This window comes from Mirounga leonina, unplaced genomic scaffold (genome assembly GCF_011800145.1).
Source record: "Mirounga leonina isolate KUSES-001 unplaced genomic scaffold, KU_Mleo_1.0 Mir_176, whole genome shotgun sequence".
NCBI lineage: Eukaryota > Metazoa > Chordata > Mammalia > Carnivora > Phocidae > Mirounga > Mirounga leonina.
In genome coordinates, this window is record NW_023270454.1 from 21,520,387 (window position 1) to 21,541,428 (window position 21,042).

Consider the following 21,042-nt stretch of genomic DNA (forward strand, 5'->3'; position numbering starts at 1 on the left):
ACATTCAATACAATCCCTATCAAAATACCATCCACTTTTTTCAAAGAAATGGAACAAATAATCCTAAAATTTGTATGGAACCAGAAAAGACCCCAAATAGCCGGAGGAATGTTAAAAAAGAAAAGCAAAGCTGGCGGCATCACAATTCCGGACTTCAAGCTCTATTACAAAGCTGTCATCATCAAGACAGTATGGTACTGGCACAAAAACAGACACATAGATCAATGGAACAGAATAGAGAGCCCAGAAATGGACCCTCAACTCTAGGGTCAACTAATCTTTGACAAAGCAGGAAAGAATGTCCAATGGAAGAAAAAAAAAAAAGAATGTCCAATGGAAAAAAGACAGTCTCTTCAACAAATGGTGTTGGGAAAATTGGACAACCACATGCAGAAGAATGAAACTGGACCATTTCCTTACACCACACACAAAAATAGACTCCAAATGGTTGAAAGACCTAAATGTGAGACAGGAGTCCATCAAAATCCTAAAGGAGAACACAGGCAGCAACCTCCTCAACCTCAGCCGCAGCAACTTCTTCCTAGAAACATCGCCAAAGGCAAGGGAAGCAAGGGCTTCCCTTAGCAAAGGCTTTCCCAATAGCAAAATGAACTATTGGGACTTCATCAAGATCAAAAGCTTTTGCACAGCAAAAGAAACAGTCAACAAAACAAAAAGACAACTGACAGAATGGGAGAAGATATTTGCAAATGACATATCAGATAAAGGGCTAGAATCCAAAATCTATAAAGAACTTCTTAAACTCAACAAATGAACAAATGATCCAATCAAGAAATGGGCAGAAGACATGAATGGACATTTTTCCAAAGAAGACATCCAAATGGCCAACAGACACATGAAAAAGTGCTCCACGTCACTCGGCATCAGGGAACTACAAATCAAAACCTCAATGAGATACCACCTCATACCAGCCAGAATGGCTAAAATTAACAAGTCAGGAAATGACAGATGTTGGCGGGGATGTGGAGAAGGGGGAACCCTCCTACACTGTTGGTGGGAATGCAAGCTGGTGCAGCCACTCTGGAAAACAGTATGGAGATTCCTCAAAAAGTTGAAAATAGAGCTGCCCTACAACCTAGCAATTGCACTACTGGGTATTTACCCCAAAGATACAAATGTAGGGATCTGAAGGGGTACGTGCACCCCAATGTTTATAGCAGCAATGTCCACAATAGCCAAACTGTGGAAAGAGCCTCGATGTCCATCAATAGATGAATGGATAAAGACAATGTGGTATATATATACAATGGAATATTATGCAGCCATCAAAAGGAATGAAATCTTGCCATTTGCAACAACGTGGAGACTGTTATGCTGAGCGGAATAAGTCAATCAGAGAAAGACATGTATCATATGACCTCACTGATGTGAGGAATTCTTAATCTCAGGAAACAAACTGAGGGTTGCTGGAGTGGTGGGGGGTGGGAGGGATGGGGTGGCTGTGTGATAGACATTAGGGAAGGTATGTGCTATGGTGAGCGCTGTGAATTGAGTAAGACTGTTGAATCACAGATCTGTACCTCTGAAACAAATAATACATTATATGTTAAAAAAAGAAGAAGACAGCAGGAGGGGAAGGGGGAGAAATCGGAGCGGGAGCCGAACCATGAGAGATGATGGACTCTGAAAAACAAAATGAGGGTTCTAGAGGGGAGGAGGGTGGGAGGATGGGTTAGCCTGGTGGTGGGTATTGAGGAGGGCACATTCTGCATGGAGCACTGGGTGTTATGCACAAACAATAAATCATGGAACACTACATCAAAAAAAAAAAAAAAGCTCATGGGAGTGGGGAGCCTGGGTGGCTCAAACATCCAACTCGATTTCAGTGCAGGTCATGATCTCAGGGTCCTGAGACTGAGCCCCACATCAGGCTACATGCTCAGCAGGGAGTCTGCTTCTCTCCTGACCCCTCCCCTTGCTAGCCCGCACTCTCTCTCTCTCGCTCAAATAAATATTAAAAAAAAAAAGAAGCTCTATCAGAATTCAGAGTATACAGTAAGTTAACTAGTGTGAAGAATGAATTAGGCATACCAAGTTGTTTAGTACTATTTCCAACGGTAGAGGTCACCCTCCCCCCAAGTACTGAGAGTCACCTTTAACTAATTAGGTGCCTGTGCATTCCATGAATATTAGAGAACAAAAGGTAGAGAATAAAACTTCCTATAGATTACCTTATAATTGAACAGCACGATTTTAAGCACAGCCCCCAAATCGGTTTGAGAATGAAGAGCTAACATATTAAACCCACACCCATGAGAGTAGGGGAAGGGACAGAAAGGGCAAATGGAAAGGGTCATAGGGACTAGGTACAAGTTAGAAAACATGGTCTAGCAGAATATTCTGTTTAACTTTCTGAATCCTTATGTGAATCTCTTTACTGTGTTTTCAAAAGAAGGAAAAGAAACTTAACAGAAAATGGCTCCATATTATAAATAACAATTTGGTACTATCATATACTAAGTTAGCATTATCAACTGTTTGAGTTAGAATCTAGATACCAGATTTAAATCAGCCTTAAAAAGTTTAACTCTAGGAGCGCCTGGGTGGCTCAGTCGTTAAGTGTCTGCCTTTGGCTTGGGTTATGATCCCAGGGTCCTGGGATCGAGCCCCGCATCGGGCTCCCTGCTCCACGGGAGGCCTGCTTCTCCCTCTCCCACTCCCCCTGCTTGTGTTCCTGCTCTCGCTATCTCTCTCTCTCTGTCAAATAAATAAACAAAATCTTAAAAAAAAAAAAAAAAAAAGTTTAACTCTATTTTCCCTCTGTACAGAAAGCATTCATCTTTTAACCAGAGAAGAGCTGTCTCAATACTAGGTCAGTGGAATTCCCCACAATCATAGCCTGATAAATACATGTTGAAACTGCCCAAGAAGTTCAGCAAATGAAGCACTTAAAAAAAGTAGAATTATTCCTTTTATTACAAAACTTAATTTAATGATTTCTGTACTTTTTCCTTATAAGAATAAAATAAAACTGATGTTCAAAATTGGAAACTGGATAATCAGACAAAAAAAATCACATTTATTTCAATAGTTCAAAGTGCAAATACAGCAAGTCAGTTCACGTTTCAAGATACAGTTTTAAGTATAATGAAAACTTGAAATACAAAAATGAAAGGGTAAATAGCAGAAATAAAGCTCAATTTTTTAAAGAATTCAAGTAACCCGAAAACCTTTAGACTAAAATATTCCACTTACAACAATTCAGAAATGCCTTAATTTATAGACACCAGCAGTACGGTGCAAATCCCAAAAGACTTCTCAAAGAAAGAAAATCACCCCAAACCGGTCGGCTCAGGACAAGAGTGAAGTTCTTGTTACTGGCTATTCCTGATTCGGCAGCCTCACCCACTGTCAACTGGTATGGTTCAACCCATGATACTTTGATGTTTAGGCAAATTCTAAAAAATGTTTAAAGTTCAACATGAGGCCAACACCCTACTAAGAGTTTCTGAAATGGCCACTATATATATAAAAGATTTTAAAGACCAGTTTCAACTTCAGGCCTATGGTATTACTGGGGGAAAGACAGAAATTAATACTTCTTCCATTACTTAAAACCTTTCTGTAAGGTTAGCAACATGGCCTTTACAACTTCCTCATGAAAATCATACTTAAATATATACTTATTTCTACACATACAGAACTTTTATGTAAAGTAGAAAAAGTTCCCACTAGGAAGATAATTAAAGGTTGTTAATGTCCTTTGTATCACTTAGCAGCCACGACACTTGTTTATTTCTGCTCTGCAGAAGCAATGTTAGCTACTCGCTTCAATTCAGGAAAGTGTGTATGTTCAGGAAGGTTTAGATATTTACTCAGTCTTTTTCTCAATCTTCTTCATCTTTTCATAGTAGGCAGTAAATTGAGAGTCTGTTCCGAAAATTCTATCCCACCATGTAAATGTTGAAGCATAGTTTCCGATGAAGTTCATGTGGTGGAAATCATGATGCCGAGAACCAGCATAGAAAGGGATCAGATTTAAAGGGTTGAGAGGAATGTCATAACCACTGAAATAAAAATGATAAAGATTCTTAAGGAAATAAATACATTTTAAATAACTGACATTTTCATTGATAGTAATATGCCTGTTAACTAATTCAAATAATATTCCACTTTACCTCAGTCACTTTGTTTCTGACAGGTTTACACAAGACAAAAACTCACAGAAAAATGGTACATATTCTAGAAACCATTTTAAGAAATTAAAATAAAAGCCCTGAAAGATCTATGGAATTTAATTATTACACAACAGGGGATGAAAGTGGGGGTTATAATAATGGATCTTTAGACACAGATTTTCAAGAATTATTTTTCTTTAGAGGAGCTTTCTCACCACAGTTTGTAATGCCCCTAACAGTCTATGTCCTTTAGGAAAAGTTAAATGAAATGAGTATCAAGCACTAAGAAGGTTAAACCTGAGAATCACTATGTAGCAATTCTTTCAGAGTATCCTCCTTTATTTCCAACAACAAATCTAGAATCTGATAGCCACAACTGTACAGCTCTGAATCACCCACCCCCTCCCTTCCTCAGGAAGCTGAGAGGGCAGGAGGGAGAAGACAACAGTGGAAGGAAAGAATGAAGGAAGGAGACATCCTTTACAATTTAATCTGTCCTATTAGTCTGCTTAGAAATAAAGATGATCTTATGACCATGAAAACAAAGATATTTTATATTTTGATACCTTACACCTGAATAGAAACCATAACTCACCTGTGGACATCAATAGTTTCTATCAAACGGATAGTCACCCATGCCCAAAGGAGAATGACATGGTCACATAACAGCATGATTCCAATGAAAAATCCAGTTCCAAGAATCAGAGTTTCCAAGGGATGTGCATATTCAGCTTCCATTCCAAATGGAGCCTAAAATAAATAAATACGAATGCCTTAATATATTGTGACTGTTAATTTTATGTGTCAGCTTAGCTAAGCTACCGTGCCCAACTGTTTGGTTGGTCAAACACCATACGGCTGGGAAGGTATTTTGTAGATGTGACTCCTACTAATCAGTAGACTCTGAGTAAGGGAGATTACCCTCCATAATGCAAGCGGGCTTTATCCAACCAGTTGAAGGCCTTAAAAGCAAAGACTGAGGTTTCACAAAGAAGAAAGAATTCTCACGACTGCAATAGAGAAACCCTGCTTGAATTTCCAGTCCTTGGTCTGTCCTACGCAATTCAGACTTGCCAAGCCCCACAATCACATGAGCCAGTTCCTTAAAATAAATCTGTGTGTGTGTGTGTATGTATCTCCTACTGATTTTGTTTCTCTGGAGAACCGTGACAAATACATATATTCTAATTTATGCATACAGTTTTATAAAATTAGATTGTTTCTATAGGTAATGACAGTATATCTAACCATAGATATATAACAAATAACAGTAATTCTTAATAAAAACATCTTTTTGTTCCTACCAAACATCAAAAGGTCTAGGGATGTCCTTAAGAGAATCTTAGTAACTGCCTTTGATGGTTTAAGATAAAGGCATTAAAAAATTATTCAGTCTTCCAAATATAGTCTAACAATCTGAACATGTATTTGGCAACCTTTGTTTCCCAGATACATATGAATTCTTGTATTTTCTTTCAAAGGTTTCCAGTAAAAAGAAGATGAGCTAAGTGGGTGCTCCTCTTTATGGTGATGAACATGGGAGGGGTATGAAAACATGTGCCAAACCCTTCCCAGATTCCCACATCCCCAGGGGCAAGAATCAATGAAATTCTGGATCAGACAGTCCCATAGAGTTTCCCTAATCTTGAGCATTAGTCAGAGCCCAACCTATATACCTCAAAGTGCTCATGATCTGTCTATTATTCTTTATTTGACACTGTAAATTCAAATTCTTTGTCTTCCTGACGCCGGAAAATTTGTCAAAAGAACAACTCACTGGGTTCAACAAGCAAACATCAATAAAAATATTAACTATAAAAAAAAAGATAAAGGCGGGGCGCCTGGGTGGCTCAGTCGTTAAGCGTCTGCCTTCGGCTCAGGTCATGATCCCAGGGTCCTGGGATCGAGTCCCGCATCGGGCTCTCTGTTAGGCAGGAAGCCTGCTTCTCCCTCTCCCACTCCCCCTGCTTGTGTTCCTGCTCTCACTGTGTCTCCCTCTGTCAAATAAATAAATAAAATCTTTAAAAAAAAAAAAAAAGATAAAGGCATTAAACAATTGACTTAAATTCTAATTTTGGTTTATGCTTCTGAATTTGTTCTGCTTCTTAGAAAGGGATGCTTGATTTAGCATACCATGTAATCAGGGCCAATGCAGAACATATCGACAAAACCAGTTTGACAAAGGTATATTTTATACAAAGCAGTTCTGATAAAATCAGTTTTTGTGGGGGTCAGAATGAGGTGGAAATGTGTTCATCAAACAAGTCGGTAATTGTTTTAGAAATTTAAAGATGAAAGGTTCATTGTTTTGGGGTCCAATTTAAATGACCTTAACATCACTATGGTCTCTATTAATCTGCCAAGTACCAACTGTGACAGGATAGTGGTCTGGCCCCAAATGAGAAACTGAACTATTTCATGTAACACTTTTCTTGAAAATTTATAGAACTGGCTGTGTGTGTGTGTGTGTGTGATGTTCTTAACATGTTCATGCCAAAGAGAAAGAAATAAAAACATCACTGACAATTTTTTTAAAACCTCAGAAGATTTTAAAAAAGCATTTTGCCTTTAATACAAAAAAATGTGTTAAAAATAATTCTAACATACCTGAAACTCATGATGAACTTTATGAATATATTTATATATTCTTTTGTGATGTAAGAGCCTATGCAGGAAATAGTGCCAGGTATCCTCAATCACTGCACAGCCGAAGCATCTTGCCAAAAGCAGATACCTTCAGGATGAAAACACTGTAATGAGTATAAAATAACTTGCTTCAACAACCTAAACTTTTCCTTGGGATCACTGTTTGGAGAATTACATGAAACCAAATACCCACTAACCAGCTTGACCAACTGGATACATAGCAACAAGCTCTCACAATTGCTACGTAAAGGTGACTCTATAATGCCTCCTGCAGCAGGGTTAAAGAGATTGACCACGATCCCAATTCTAGTTCATTTTTTAAAAACTGCCATGTACATGGGAGCCTGGCTGGCTCAGTAAGTAGAACATGCAACTCTTGACTGCAGGGTCATGAGTTCAAGCTGAATGTTGGGCATGGAGCCCACTTAAAGAAAAAACACTGAAAAAAATTTCACATGTATAAAATCAAAGTTAAGAAACAAAATCCAAAACTTCTAGGAAAAGAGTAATATTGATGAGGACTGATGAGGGACTAGAACTGAGATTATCAATAGTAAAAATCATCACTTCTTTCCACCAAAGAGAGGGACATAAGTGCAATGGGCAAAACATTTTATATACAAATAAACACATACACAAAAACTTTTATATTACATATATTACAAAGAAAAAGTATACACCTATATATTGGTGTATCTGTATTCAGATTATGTCTAGAGCAGATAGTTGAATACAAATATTATTTGAACACAACTACTAGTGCTCAGGTAATATATATTTGTGTCTATATAGACACAACTTTTATAAACCTCACAATTACTCTTTTCTTTTTATTCATTTCAGACTTAAAATGTAATATAGTTTTTCTGGGTATAAGCAGGTGTATCTGTATAAAATAATATAAAGGATGCTACCGAAACTTCTGATGTAAGAAATCACTTTCCAAAATAAATAAATACATACATAAGTCACTTTCCAATAAAATATTACATTAAAACACAGGAAGACAGAAAAATGGAAACGTTTTAAGTTTCTACTATGGCTTACTTTTCTACATTTTATTTACTTCTCAAGTTTAGAACAAACATGAAGAAGAAGATAAACATGAAGGGTATTTTAACTGGACGATAAACCATGACTGAGTATCAAAATCAAATCTTTATCTACATACCATCTTGGCATTCTTTCCCAATCATAAGGTATATTAAAATACTCTGTAAAATAATAAGTTCCACAGATCAAAGGAAGCTGGATGCAAAAGTGATTAAAGAGAAGTACTTTAAAACATTTCCATTGGTTTTCCCATGTTTCTGGTTTATCCTATGGAGAAAAATCACAATATTTACTATTAGCCACTGCTATCAGTAGTTTGACTTGATACTTAAGAGTGAATTCCTAATTGTTTCTGTAATGTTTCTAGGTGATCGTAATTCTACATTATTTAATTAATCTTATGATGTGAATTCCATATTACAGTGACTATATGACAGTAACTGAGGCCCAGGAATCACAGCCTCCTCCCCTTCTAACTTCTTGACAACTGTGATCACTAGTTTAAATAGGTAAAGAAACTGTTAATACACAAGCCCAGGCTAATGATCTCAAACAAACCAAAGAAACACTACAGAGTAACTGTCCAGTCTCTGCAGCCCACAGATCATTCCCTTCTGTCAGCCAGGACTCTCAGAGCAGAAATGTGTTACGCTAAGATCACAGGTGGGTTCTCCCAATTGTTGCGGCAGTCCTGCAGGCAGCACCGGAAGCCTCTATTACAAAGGGAAATCGATGCTGCCAGCCATTCAGCGGTGCTTGTTCCCAGAAAAAAGCATAGTTTTGTTCACATATGATGACAGAATTATAAATTCACTGAGCTGAAAGAACTTCAGAAATGGGTCCAGTGGTTCCCAAAGAATGGAGAGCTACTGCCCCGCAGATAACGATGTTCAAAGATAAAAGCCAAAGCGAGAAAAGTAAGATCAATGTAGTAAATGTTCAAAAAAACCTCATCAGGATATCGACTTGATTAGTAAGCCATATAAAAAAAACCTAAGTTTATTCAATTTAAAGGGCTGCAGTTAGGATTGCCTAGGTGGCTCAGTTGGTTAAGCATCTGCCTTCGGCTGGAGTCATGATTCTGGGATCCTGGGATCGAGTCCCATGTCCAACTCCTTGCTCAGTGAGGAGTCTGCTTCTCCCCTTCCCTCTGCCCCTATCCCTGCTCATGTTCTCTCTCTGACAAATAAATAAATGATATCTTAAGAAAAAAAAAGCTCAAAGTAGGGATTTTTAACAGTTGTGAAACTCAAAGGAAGACAAGGCAATGTGAAGCCACACTACCCAGCCTTTCAATTTCTGTTTATAGGGCACCTGGGTGGCTCAGATGGTTAAGCGTCTGCCTTCGGCTCGGTCATGATCCCAGGGTCCTGGGACTGAGCCCCGCATCGGGCTCCCTGCTTGGCAGGGAGTCTGCTTCTTCCTCTCCCTCTACTGTTCCCCCTGCTTGTGCTCTCTTGCTCTGTCAGATAAATAAATAAAATCTTTAAAAAACTACCCGTAACCAACTAGACAACTACTTGTACTGTCTTTTGCCACAGTTTATTTTAAAATCATGCATAAAACCATGACTGAAAAAGGCCTTCCTCTCTCTGGAAAATTTACCACCTCTGACCAGTGAGTCAAGGGCAGAGGGGAGGAGGAGGACAAGGATACTCCAGCCTGGCCAGACACACCATGAATCAGCCCTATCAACAAATACAGGAGTGACACACTATAGCCAGAATCACCCCAAACATGCATGAGAACTTACACATCCAAATTGAATTCTGCTTTTCAAAGCAGGCCCTGTTATAAAAAGCATTTTGGAAGTTCTGTCCTTAATTTAGGGTAACAGGATACTCCCCTTTGGACATGTCCCTTTTTAATTCCTCCCCCTTTTCCTTTTGCTCCTCCCTCCTTTGGCTTAGAGTCTAGTGGCCTGACCCCATGCACTATCCCCAGAAAGGATCAACAACAACACTTGAGTGAGCACCTGAAGTGAGACTCACTGGGAGAGGCAACAGGGCTAAGAGACTGGTGGGAGAGAATGTGCATGGTGACTGCCACCTGATGTGTACTTGGTGAGTACAAATTAGTCTCCACAGGTGAACGCTCTCAAGATGTCCACTTTCTACATAGACCATGTGCCCCCGAGTTTTAGTTTGGCATGACTTTTTAGAAAGTAAACAGCAAATATTAGACACTACCATGGCTTTGCCAAGTGCTGATAAATCATCTCTGATAAGCTAGTCCAGATTCTGTTCTGGGCACCCTGTCAAGCTCTAGTCTTCACAGTGGTAGAGCTATTTTCCCCATGACTACAACTAAGAAGAGGCACTGTGTCTACCTCAACACTTTGTCATGCACGGTGGGAGTCTCAAGGAACTTAGTGCATTGAAGCAAATACCTAGAATCTGGGAGCATCATGACTTCCTCATTTGGGATGACCTGAATCCCGCAGAACCAACATCATATATTTAAGGAAAAAACAAAACTTTAATAGCCCTGATAAAGATCTTACCATATTAAACATACACTTAGTGGCTGAGACATCAAGGGTTGGAGTGAACTGCAAAGTATCTACAAATCCCTGTAACTTCTCTTTCCAGCTAGTTTAAAGATTATAAACCCAAATTAGATAAATGTCACACCTACTGAAAGCACAAGTTAACAAATTATTTTTGAAACATTATCAGTAATGATCTAGGGTTGTCCAATGTGGCAGGAACTAGAAATATGTGGCTACAGAACACTTTAAATACGGCTAGTCTAAACTTAGATGGGCTAAAATTAATGTAAAACACCCAATTTCAAAGACTGATTGTGAGAACATGAACATAAAACATCCCATTAAGTACTTCTAAATTCTGATTACTTATTGAAATAATAATTTCAATTTACTGTGTTAAATAAAATATAATATTAAAACTAATGTCCCTATTTCTTTATACCTTTTTATGTATTCTATCAGAAAACGTAAAATTACATATGTTCCTTCTTTCTCTATCTATTGGACAGTCCTGATCTAGGTTCTCTTAAAACAAAGTTACATTTACTTTTAAAATATTCAACATGAATAATAACATTTGACTGTAAGTCCATCGCACTCACCTTTTGAATTTTGAACTTTTTCATGTAAGGTATAAATTGAAACAAAAATCCAGGTAAACAGAACAAGAAATAAAGGACCTCATGAACTATCAAGGATCCCCATGTTGCAATCTGGAACTTTGTGTAATTATTCAGCATATAGTTCCAAGCATTCTTAAATGGTTCTTGTAGAGGGTTCTCAGGTAAAAGTGAATCTACATACTCCACAGCCAAGGATGCTGAACTAAAGATGCCGATACTTTCATTTGTTGCCATTTCTCAAATCTCTGCTGAAAGCCTTAGAATTCTGTAAAAATAAATAAATACATAAGCAAGCAAGCAAACCAAGTAAGCCAAACAATGAAATTCCCAGAAAATAATTTTTAAAATCCAACTTCTGATAATTTTAAAAACCACAAATACTAAAGTACCAATTCTCAGATCCTAAACATGTGATTAAAAAAAAAAAGTCTAGGGCGCCTGGGTGGCTCAGTTGGTTAAGCGACTGCCTTCGGCTCAGGTCATGATCCTGGAGTCCCGGGATCGAGTCCCGCATCGGGCTCCCTGCTCAGCGGGGAGTCTGCTTCTCCCTCTGACCCTCCTCCCTCTCATGCTCTCTCTGTCTCATTCTTTCTCTCTCAGATAAATAAATAAAATCTTTAAAAAAAAAAAAGTCTACTGGGTATCATCACCATGTCCATTTGCAGACATTGATTTAAGAGACTTTTTTTTTTTTTTTTTTTTAAAGATTTTATTTATTTATTTGAGAGAGAGAGAGCACATGAGAAGCTGGGAGGGTCAGAGGGAGAAGCAGACTCCCTGCTGAGCAGGGAGCTCGATGCGGGACTCGATCCTGGGACTCCAGGATCATGACCTGAGCCGAAGGCAGTTGCTTAACCAACTGAGCCACCCAGGCGCCCCTGATTTAAGAGACTCTTAATCGTAGGAAACAAAATGGGGGTTGCTGGAGGGAGGGGGTGAAGGGATGGGATAACTGGGTAATGGACATTGGGGAGTGTAGGTGTTGTAATGAACACTAGGTATTACATAAGACTGATGAATCCCAGACCTGTACCCCTGAAACAAATAATGCATTATGTTAATTAACTGAATTTAAATAAATAAATAAGCCAGCCAGCCAGCCAGCCACATGTTGGGGCACCTGGGTGGCTCAATCAGTTAAAGGTCAGGACTCTTAGTTTCTGCTTAGGTCATGATCTCAGGGTCATGAGATCTTGCTCGGCCTCCACTTCGCAGGGCAGAGTCCACTTGAGATTCTTTCCCCCTCCCTGCCCCTCTCTCCCTGCTACTCCCCCTCCCTTATGAGGGTGAGGGCTTGGGTGAGGGCATGCGCGCTCTCTCTCTCAAATAAATAAATAGGGGCGCCTGGGTGGCTCAGTCAGTTAAGCGTCTGCCTTTGGTTAACCATTTGCCTTCGGCTCAGGTCATGATCTCAGGGTCCTGGGATGGAGTCCTGCATCGGGCTCCCTGCTCAGCGGGGAGTCTGCTTCTCCCTCTCCCTCTGCTGCTGCTCCCCCTGCTTGTGCTCTCTGTCAAATAAATAAATAAAATCTTTTAAAAATAAAAAATAAAAGCCACATGTTAACTTTCAAGAGCAGGATCTAAACAACAGTGGACAAAGAATTTCAAACTACCTTTAAAGAGACTTTTCAATGTGGTCTCCATGGAAAAATTTGTAATTTCAATTACCAATAATGGCGTTCGAGCGTCATTTAAAACCAAAAAAACAAAAACAAACAAAAAATTACAAAAAAACACCAAAAACCCTATAAAGAAAAAGTCTGCCAAGTAAGACTACATAAAAATTAAATACTTCTAATTGGGGGACAAATAGACAATTATAAATAAAGTCAAAGATCAAATGACAAACTGGAAAAAATACTTCCAACACTTATGACAAAAGGCTGAAAAGTGTGCTTTAGAAAAAGACTAAAAACCCAACAGAAAAACGACAAAGGCCATTCCCAAGGGGTTCACGGAAAAATAAATACAAATGTTCACTAAACAAATAAGCAGTTCAGTTAGACTCAAATAAAGAAATACACCCTAAAACAAAAATCTTTAAAAGTGTCAGTGTTCAGGACAGAGTACTGGTAAGGGTAACAATTTGGGGAAACAGACACCATTATACATTGTTGATGAAGGGATTAGTAGGCCTTTGAAGAAAAATTCACAATATTTGTCACAATTCAAAATAAATATACCCTTTGACCCAGCAATTTTCTCACTCAGGCACACTAAGACTGAAAGAAGCATTGCTTATAGCAGCAAAAACAAAGAAAAAAGAAAAACAATAAGTCCATCAACAAGAAAGGAGTTAAATAAACCCTAAGTCCTTCCATAGACAATTATACAGCCACTTAAAAGAACAGGAAAATCTCTATGTTCCCACAAAGAAAGATGTCCAAGATACAATGTTAAGTGAAACAGCAAGTTTAGGAGGAATAATGCACATAACAGGAGCACCCCCCTTTTGTTTTTGTGAAAAGGTTATATATTGTGCACTTTCATGCCTATGGACAGGCGGACACAGACACACACACACACACAGAGACACACACAAAACGTATGGAAGGATATCCAGGGAACAACTGAGAGTGATGACCTTTAGGGAAACGAGATCAAGAGGTAATAGATGCTCTCATTTTCATATGTGCACACCCGGGGTGGGGGGGGAGCTGTAATGGAGGAGAGGAGAAAAATTTCTTTCCATTTTATACCTTCTTACAATTATAATTTTCTCATGAGTATGCTTTATCTATACAACAAATAAGCATAATACGTCACCAAATCAAAAAAGAAAAGTTTATAAAGAGTGTCATTTTCCTAAAAATGTTCACTGTTGTTCCTAACTTATTAATTATAATACACTACTTTAAAAACAAAATGCCTCAGAAGCACTCTTAATAGTGCTTAAAATGCCCCACTTCCCATATTGACCTCTGACCAGTTCCTCATGGAGGGTCTGGGAAGCTTACTTAGCCAGCTTCCTCAGGTCTCTGAATTCACTCTGCAGCCTTATTTTTCTGTCCTACTCATTCTCAATGACTTATACTATGGAAGCTACAGTTACATCCTGGGCCATCCCAACCTCAAAATTCCTCTTTTCTCGCTCCCCCTCTCTGAGAGTGACCAGTCTGCTGTTCTTATTTTACCTGAGAACCTGTCACTTACCCTTTCTCATCTTTCGTTCTTCCCTCTTCACTAAGTCCATCCCCTCAAGTTTAAAAACATACTCAAGTCTTCATTTCCAGTGCAAAGTTTTCCTAACCTGTATCTCCTCTTCCCCAAGCCACTGTCCCTCTTCTTTTTCTTTGAACCAGCTTCTTTCTCTAGGGAGAAATCAACAAAAAGCCTCCCCCTGCTTTCCTCTTACCCATACAACTCACTCATCTACTTACAATCTAGCTCCCGCTAACACCAAGGTATCTTCGGTCTTCTAACTTGCAAGGTAAAACAGTCATTCCAATCCTCATTTTTCATGAGGTCATTACCAAATTTGGCAATGTTGAACGAACACCACTTACTAGCTGTGTGACCTTGAGCAAGTTATATAACCTCTCTGAGCCTCAGTTTTATCATCTGCAAAATGCACAGAATAACAATAGTAACTAAATGGTGGGGATCTTTTCACAAGGTATGTATATATTAAATCACCACAATGAGCACTTTAAATATCTTACAATTTTACCTGTCAATTATACCTTGATAAAGCTGAAAAAAGAAAAACAATAGTTCTAATGGGTCCAAGACCTAATGTTAAGTACTTAACATAGAACCTTACACATAGTAGCTACAAGAAGCTAAGAATTTGGGGGCACTTCTTATATGCCAGGAACTGTGTTTTAAGAGTTCTGTATGCTCTCTCTATATTAAAGACTTTAATCCTTACCATACCTTCATGAAGTAGGTAATTTTATCATCTCTATTTTATAATTGAAAAACTGAGGTTTAGAAAGAGTAAACAACTTTTGTAACCCAAGTGACAAAAATATTAAGTGGGGGAGCCTATGCACTCATCCCTTAGGCTCTACTGTAATAAGAAATAATAAAGCACACAGTAAATATTATAGGAAAAAGGGAATGATTCCTACAGCTTTCCCAAGGCTCCTTAAACATTATTCTACACAGGCTGTCTTCATTTTCACATTTCCCATTTACTCTCCAGCTTTTACAATCTGCTTTCTGTGCTCATCACTGCACTGAATTTACTCACTAATATAATCACTAAGGATCTCCTAGCTGCCAAATCCGACAAACATTCTTTGATTTTATTTGACCAATCTGAAGATTTGCTACTTCTCTCCTTAAAATACTCTCCTTCCTTGGTTCTTGGGATTCACATGTATTCACTCTGATTTAATTTGCGCTACTATGTGCAGCTACCGTGCTAGCTGCTGTCCTCACCCCTGACTTCAAGATACAAACTCTAAAGAGGAATACAAAGCAATAACCAGACTGTCATAAAATTATGTGATAAGAACAATATCGGGTTGGAAATACAGAGTGCTAGAACACAGAGGACCAGGAAAGAGTTCTTAAAGAAAGATGCCATCTAAACTGAGACCTGGAGCTAAGGGGGAGGTGACCTGATTAAAAGAGAGTAAAGTAGGGTTGGTGGGTGGGAGGAACAGGGAATGTTTTGAGTAGAGGGCACAACAGATCCAAAGACTCAACCAGGAGGCCAGAAAGACAGCACTTTCTGATTTAGTATTTTTGTGCTACAGCTTTTGAGAAAGGAAGACCTGAGAATTGAGGCTAGTTTCCCAAGAATGCTTTCCTTACTCCTTTCTAACTATTTCAGAGTACCCAGAGTGATAGTAACTATTTCCTGTTTTATTTTTATTTTGTTTTAGATTTTATTTATTTATTTGACAGAGACACAGCGAGAGAGGGAACACAAGCAGGGGGAGTGGGAGAGGGAGAAGCAGGCTTCCCGCCGAGCAGGGAGCCCGATGTGGGGCTCGATCCCAGGACCCTGGGATCATGACCTGAGCCGAAGGCAGACGCTTATTGACTGAGCCACCCAGGCGCCCCTATTTCCTGTTTTAAAAATACAGATATCCACAACCTTTCTAGCCCTAGCCCTCTCTCCTAAACTCCAGGTTCTGATTATCTAAAACTCTACCGGCCATCTCCAATCAGACAGTTCAGAAGCCCATCAAACTCAACATGTCCAAAAGTTCAGCAACTGCTCCCTGCAACCCTGCCCAAATACTCTACCTTCTTTAACCTCTAATTTGGTGAATTGCACCATCACCTATTTAGTCATTTCTGAAGGAGTGTTCTAAGTCTCTCCTGTCTCTGCTGCCTAAGCCTTCAAACTCCCCCTCAATTTAGAAATACTTGGTTTAATTAACATTCAGGAGTTTACTCTCCCAGCACAAGAAAAGAAAGTGGATACACCTTTGCCAACTGAACCAAAACAAAAACTAGGAATTAAGGAGGGGGAGGAGAAATAAAGAGTGAATTTTCTTTTCCTTCTCTCATCCTTGTGCAACCTGATTGGCTGAAAGCGTGCTCTATCCTCAGAAAAAAATTAGTTACCCGTGGATGCTCTGAGAAACCGTGAAGTTTAGGGGTCCGAGGAGGGTCAGCCAGGGTCTGTCCTTTGGCCCTATACCTTAGTTGAGCCCGGACTGCAGAAGTTTCCTCATTTGCTGGAGTTGCTCTAAGCTTGCCCTCCTGAAGCGATCCAATGCCGGGATATTATCTCAACAGGGGAGTTAACCCCCTTCTTCAAACAAATTTCAAGGGTGTGCCTCCCTGAAAGACAAAGACCAAGGCCCTCAGCGATGCAAAACCGGCCCTGCCAGGCCTTCTCCACTCTCCATCTCTCGCATCTCCCACCTCGCCATATTCTTGTATTTCACGTGTAACGGACACAGCATTTATCCTTTGCCGGTAACATCCAACTCCTACTCATCCTTCAGTAACCTCCTCTCAGACGCTCTTCCCAACCACACCACGTCCAGGGCACAAACACAACAGATCTTACCTCCCCGGTAGTGCTTCCGTTTTGGTAAAACTGTCATCACTCCTTCACCCTGTGCTGTTAACTATCTCCTAATATCTCCCGTCTTCGAGGACTAAAAAACTCCTAAAGGGCAAGAAATACGCCCCAGCCCAATTCCATCATTTAAGATTTCATACCGCTTTCACCTGTTCCCCTTGCCCGCGGTCCTCACATCCGGCACTGGCGCCCCGAGCGCGCATCCACGCGGGACCCCGCTCCCCTCAACACCACGGAGCAGCTGGCCGGAGCCAGCCACTCCCGCGTCCTGACCTACCCGAGTCTCTTCCAGCCCCCTCACCTGGACGACCGCGCGGGAACTGCGGGCCACCGTCACCCAGGCTCGGCCAGGTGCGGCAGCCTCGGAACCTGCCTCTCAGCGTCGGGGGTGGAGCCAAAAGCGCAAGGCCGTCTTCTTTTTGTCGTTATTGGCTTGTGAGGGCTCGCAACCCGCCTTCTCAGCGCTGTGATTGGTCCTTGGGGTTGCCGGCATCGTGTGACTCGCGTGAACGACTCCCTGGCGATCTCAGCCATTGGCTCCGCGGATGGAGTGAGGATAGTGAGACCGGGACGTCTAGCCAGTAGCCAGCGCCGCGGCGCGCCTAGAGGCGGGGAAGCGCGAGGCGCGTGACGGCGTGAGGGGGCGGGCTCGGACGGCCGCTACGTGCGGGCCCCCGCCAGGAGTTGCCTTGGCAACCTGGGTTCCTTCGCGCTTCCTGCCGCGCCCGCGCTGTCCCGGTAAGAGGGTACCAGGCCGTCCTCCCCGCGACTTTAAGATGTGCTTTGTGTAGCAGTCGCTTCGCCAAAACCTGGGAAGAGAATAGTATAAATGCAGTTTGACTGTTCTGTGTTTACAGATAGCTCCGCCCTTCTCTGGTGTACCTGGGATTTAGATCTTTCTCCTGCCTTGCTTCCCCAGCCCCAGTATCCCTTAATAAACTATATGTATGGAAGATGGAGAATTTCCATGGCAGTATATTTCCTGCGATCATCTAGAGAGTTGGTTATCATTATCCCCAGTTTGCAGATGAGAAAATCGAAGCCAGGAAAAGCTTAGAAAATGATTTGACATAACAGATGGCAGATGGCTGCTCCCCTGAGGAGGGGTAAGGCCTTGACCTGGCCAGTAGTGCGTGGGCTGCGAGAACCCCCAGGTGGTGTAATCCACAGGGAAACAGGGAGCTCCAGAAGCCCGGGGGTGGAGGGGCACAGAGGATTTGACACCCTTGCAAGTGGTCTACTGCCCTGGCCTCATCGCAGCCATCTCTCAACACTCAAATACTTGTGTACAAGGGAATACGGGTAGCGTGTACAGGTGGTGTAATAATATACGAATTCAAACCTAAGAGTGCCTTCTAAAAGTTCGCACAAAGGCACCATTTGGTCTAGTCGAAGGCACTTTCTATTCAGTAGTTTCAGGAAACAGGATGCTGTTCTCTCAGGGCTATGCTGAAACTGGTTTTTCTGCATGAAATAATCAGCCGTCTCCCCGGCCACCCATCACCTGTCAATTCAGGTGTCATCTGCTTGAGGCAGTTCCCTCTTGAGGGATGTCTCTCGTCTAACTGTCCCATGTCTGACAAGGACAGTAAAGTCAGTATCATGACAGTGAGGTCATGACAGTGAATCCCTGGCGATCTCAGCCATTGGCTCCGCGGATGTGAAGTATCATGTAAAGTATCTGTAAAGTATCATGACAGTGAGGTCAAATCAGATGAAAAGAAATGGGATCTGCCCTTTGGGTGGTCAGAGCCCTATCTTTAGAGGAGGCCTGTGAAGGAAGGTGAATGGTGTCCTGGAGTGGATGCTGCGGTGCACCACTCAGGTCCCCTTCTTCGGGACTGAAGCAGGCATTCAGCTACGGAGTGTTGGCAAAGAGAGCCACCTCTCCCCTCTGGCACACCCCCTCTCCGGGGGGCAGCCTGAGTCCAGTGACTGGTTGATGCAGGATGAGCCCCTCACCAGCTCCAGAACTCCCCCTCTTATTGGCTGAGGTTGTGGGTGTGACTGCATCTGCAGTCCGCTTTTCCATCTGCCCAAACCTGCTGCACTTTCTCCAGTACTGTGAAGAACATGCACTATGGGGTCAGATTTACCAGGCTTTGTCAATTAGCAGTGTGCTAACTTCTCAAAGTTTTATCTAGTACCTCTGTAAAAAAGTTTGTTAGGATGGTAAATATTTATGTAAGGCCATTTGCATAGTACCTGGAATACAGGAAGTGCTCAGTAAATGTTGGTTTTCATTTCAGACTTGGAGTCCTACCACAGTAGATATATTTCCTAAATCAGAGCAGGTGTATGTATTGGAGGGGTCAAATTACTATTTTAAGTCTTGGATATTTAGAGCTGAAAGGAAATACAGATATGGCAGCTCAACTCACTTATTTCCCTACAATAAAGAAATGGGGGGGGGGGTTCAGAGAACAGTAACAAAAGTGGTAATTTATTGAGGGTCCTCTGTATTCCAGGCATATTCACATACATCATTTCTTTCAAATTCCACAATAACCTTGTGACGCAGGCACTACTGTTGCTATTTTAGAGCAGAAAGATAAGGGTCAGAGGTTAAGTAACATGTTTAAAGTCACAACTAGCAGCTCATGGGGGGGGGAGGGATGCAAATTCAGAGCCTTCTAATTCTTATGCCCATAGATTTTCCAGTACACACACTGCTTTTTTCCTTGGAGTCATGAAGCCAGGTTGGAACCCCAGAGTCTTGATTCAAAGTGTGATTCCACTCTCCCATGTAACCTCTTCTCCAAAATGAGGCACTGACTGCCATACAAGTCAGGAGGAGGCAATTTGCTCAAGATCAAACTGAAACAAAAGGCAGGCTTGTTTAGCACATCACGGTGTAATATCATGCTGTCCTTGTATCTATTAAAGGAGAAATTTCATAACCCATCAGCAGCTGAGATTATAAATACCCAGATCCCCATGCTATAAGGGAGAATAAAAACCAGGAATCATATGCCAGAGTCCACAAGGAAAAGGAAGGGAAGTCAAAGTCTCCTAGTAGTATACACATCATCCACCTTAACCATAGCCACCATTGCTTTTGGCCAACAAGGTATAGATCCAAGCAAAGCAGGCAGCAGAGTTGCTTCACAATGCAGGTACCTAAATCTAGCCTTGAACGCTGCTCAAACCTGGTGCTGTTTCCTCGGCAGGATTTCTAAAATGCCTCTTTGCCTCAACTTCTGATCTCTATTTCTCATACAATAATAGAACAAACCAGGAATACTCCTATATGCCTTTTTTAAAGGTGGGGCGTTCCAAACTGGAAAGACAGAGGGGCATGGGGGAGCAGGGTATATCCAAAGCTTCTGAAAACATAGTTATGAATCTACCTACTGACAAACCTTGGCAAACTAGTTTATAGTCTAGCTATTAAAGCTTTGAAGGAAGTAAAGACAAAGAGGTACTTGACATGCTAAGTATCTAAGACTTTATAACCTTAATAGATTGCATTTCAAGAAAAGCTTAAAAATTTATTTTTTTGATAAATCTTTAATTGATAATTCACAGAAGTTTCATAAAATATTAGTGTTTGGAAGTCATCAGGAAAGATAATGACACACATTTTCCTTGATGCCACCAAAACAGCTAATAGTTCTCCAAGTTCATTAGATCTTCAACATGTTTGTTGACAGTGGATGTGCTCGGAGCCACACTGAAGCATAAATTCATTCTTTTTTTTTTTTTTTAAGATTTTATTTATTTGACAGAGAGAGAGAGACAGAGAGGGAACACAAGCAGGGGGAGTGGGAGAGGGAGAAGCAGGCTTCCTGCGGAGCAGGGAGCCCGATGCGGGGAGCCCGAGGCAGGGAGCCCGATGCGGGGAGCCCGATGCGGGGCTTGATCCCAGGACCCTGAAATCATGACCTGAGCCAAAGGCAGCCGCTTAATGACTGGGCCACCCAGGCGCCCCAGAAATTCATTCTTTCATAAGGTAAGCAGAGGCTTTTTCTTTTTCTGATTAAATTCCTTATATTTCCATTTATAATTAAAAGTTCAAATAAGTATTAAGTATGGTTTTATGTTTAAATTTCAGTACTCTGTTAAACTAAATGGAAATTTTATCATAGGTATAATTCT

At 40.9% G+C, this 21,042-nt stretch overlaps 1 protein-coding gene across 5 annotated transcripts; it reads right to left on the reverse strand.

Moving 5' to 3' along the window:
* Window positions 1-3,017: 3,017 nt before the first annotated feature.
* Window positions 3,018-17,347, reverse strand: MSMO1 (methylsterol monooxygenase 1). Of its 5 annotated transcripts, XM_035022759.1 has the most exons (7): window positions 17,246-17,347; window positions 16,479-16,697; window positions 10,932-11,217; window positions 7,957-8,105; window positions 6,747-6,873; window positions 4,735-4,889; window positions 3,018-4,028 (listed from the first exon to the last, which is right to left on the reverse strand). In XM_035022759.1, exons 3-7 carry the CDS (start codon window positions 11,184-11,186, stop codon window positions 3,833-3,835), a joined length of 882 nt encoding a protein of 293 aa, XP_034878650.1. In that variant the 5' UTR covers window positions 11,187-11,217; window positions 16,479-16,697; window positions 17,246-17,347; the 3' UTR covers window positions 3,018-3,832. The 5 variants fall into 5 exon arrangements, with proteins under 5 accessions (XP_034878650.1, XP_034878651.1, XP_034878652.1 ...); XM_035022760.1 differs by lacking the exon at window positions 16,479-16,697; XM_035022761.1 differs by lacking the exon at window positions 16,479-16,697 and having other exon boundaries at window positions 17,222-17,328.
* Window positions 17,348-21,042: the final 3,695 nt, after the last annotated feature.

Coding starts and splice junctions, on each gene's coding strand:
- MSMO1 (XM_035022760.1), bottom strand. CDS start 11,186: ATGGCAACAAATGAAAGTATCGGCATCTTTAGTTCAGCATCCTTGGCT. Junction 8,106..10,931: donor AAAAGTTCAAAATTCAAAAG/GTGAGTGCGATG, acceptor TTTTCTCCATAG/GATAAACCAGAAACATGGGA. Junction 4,029..4,734: donor GAAACTATTGATGTCCACAG/GTGAGTTATGGT, acceptor TTTTTATTTCAG/TGGTTATGACATTCCTCTCA.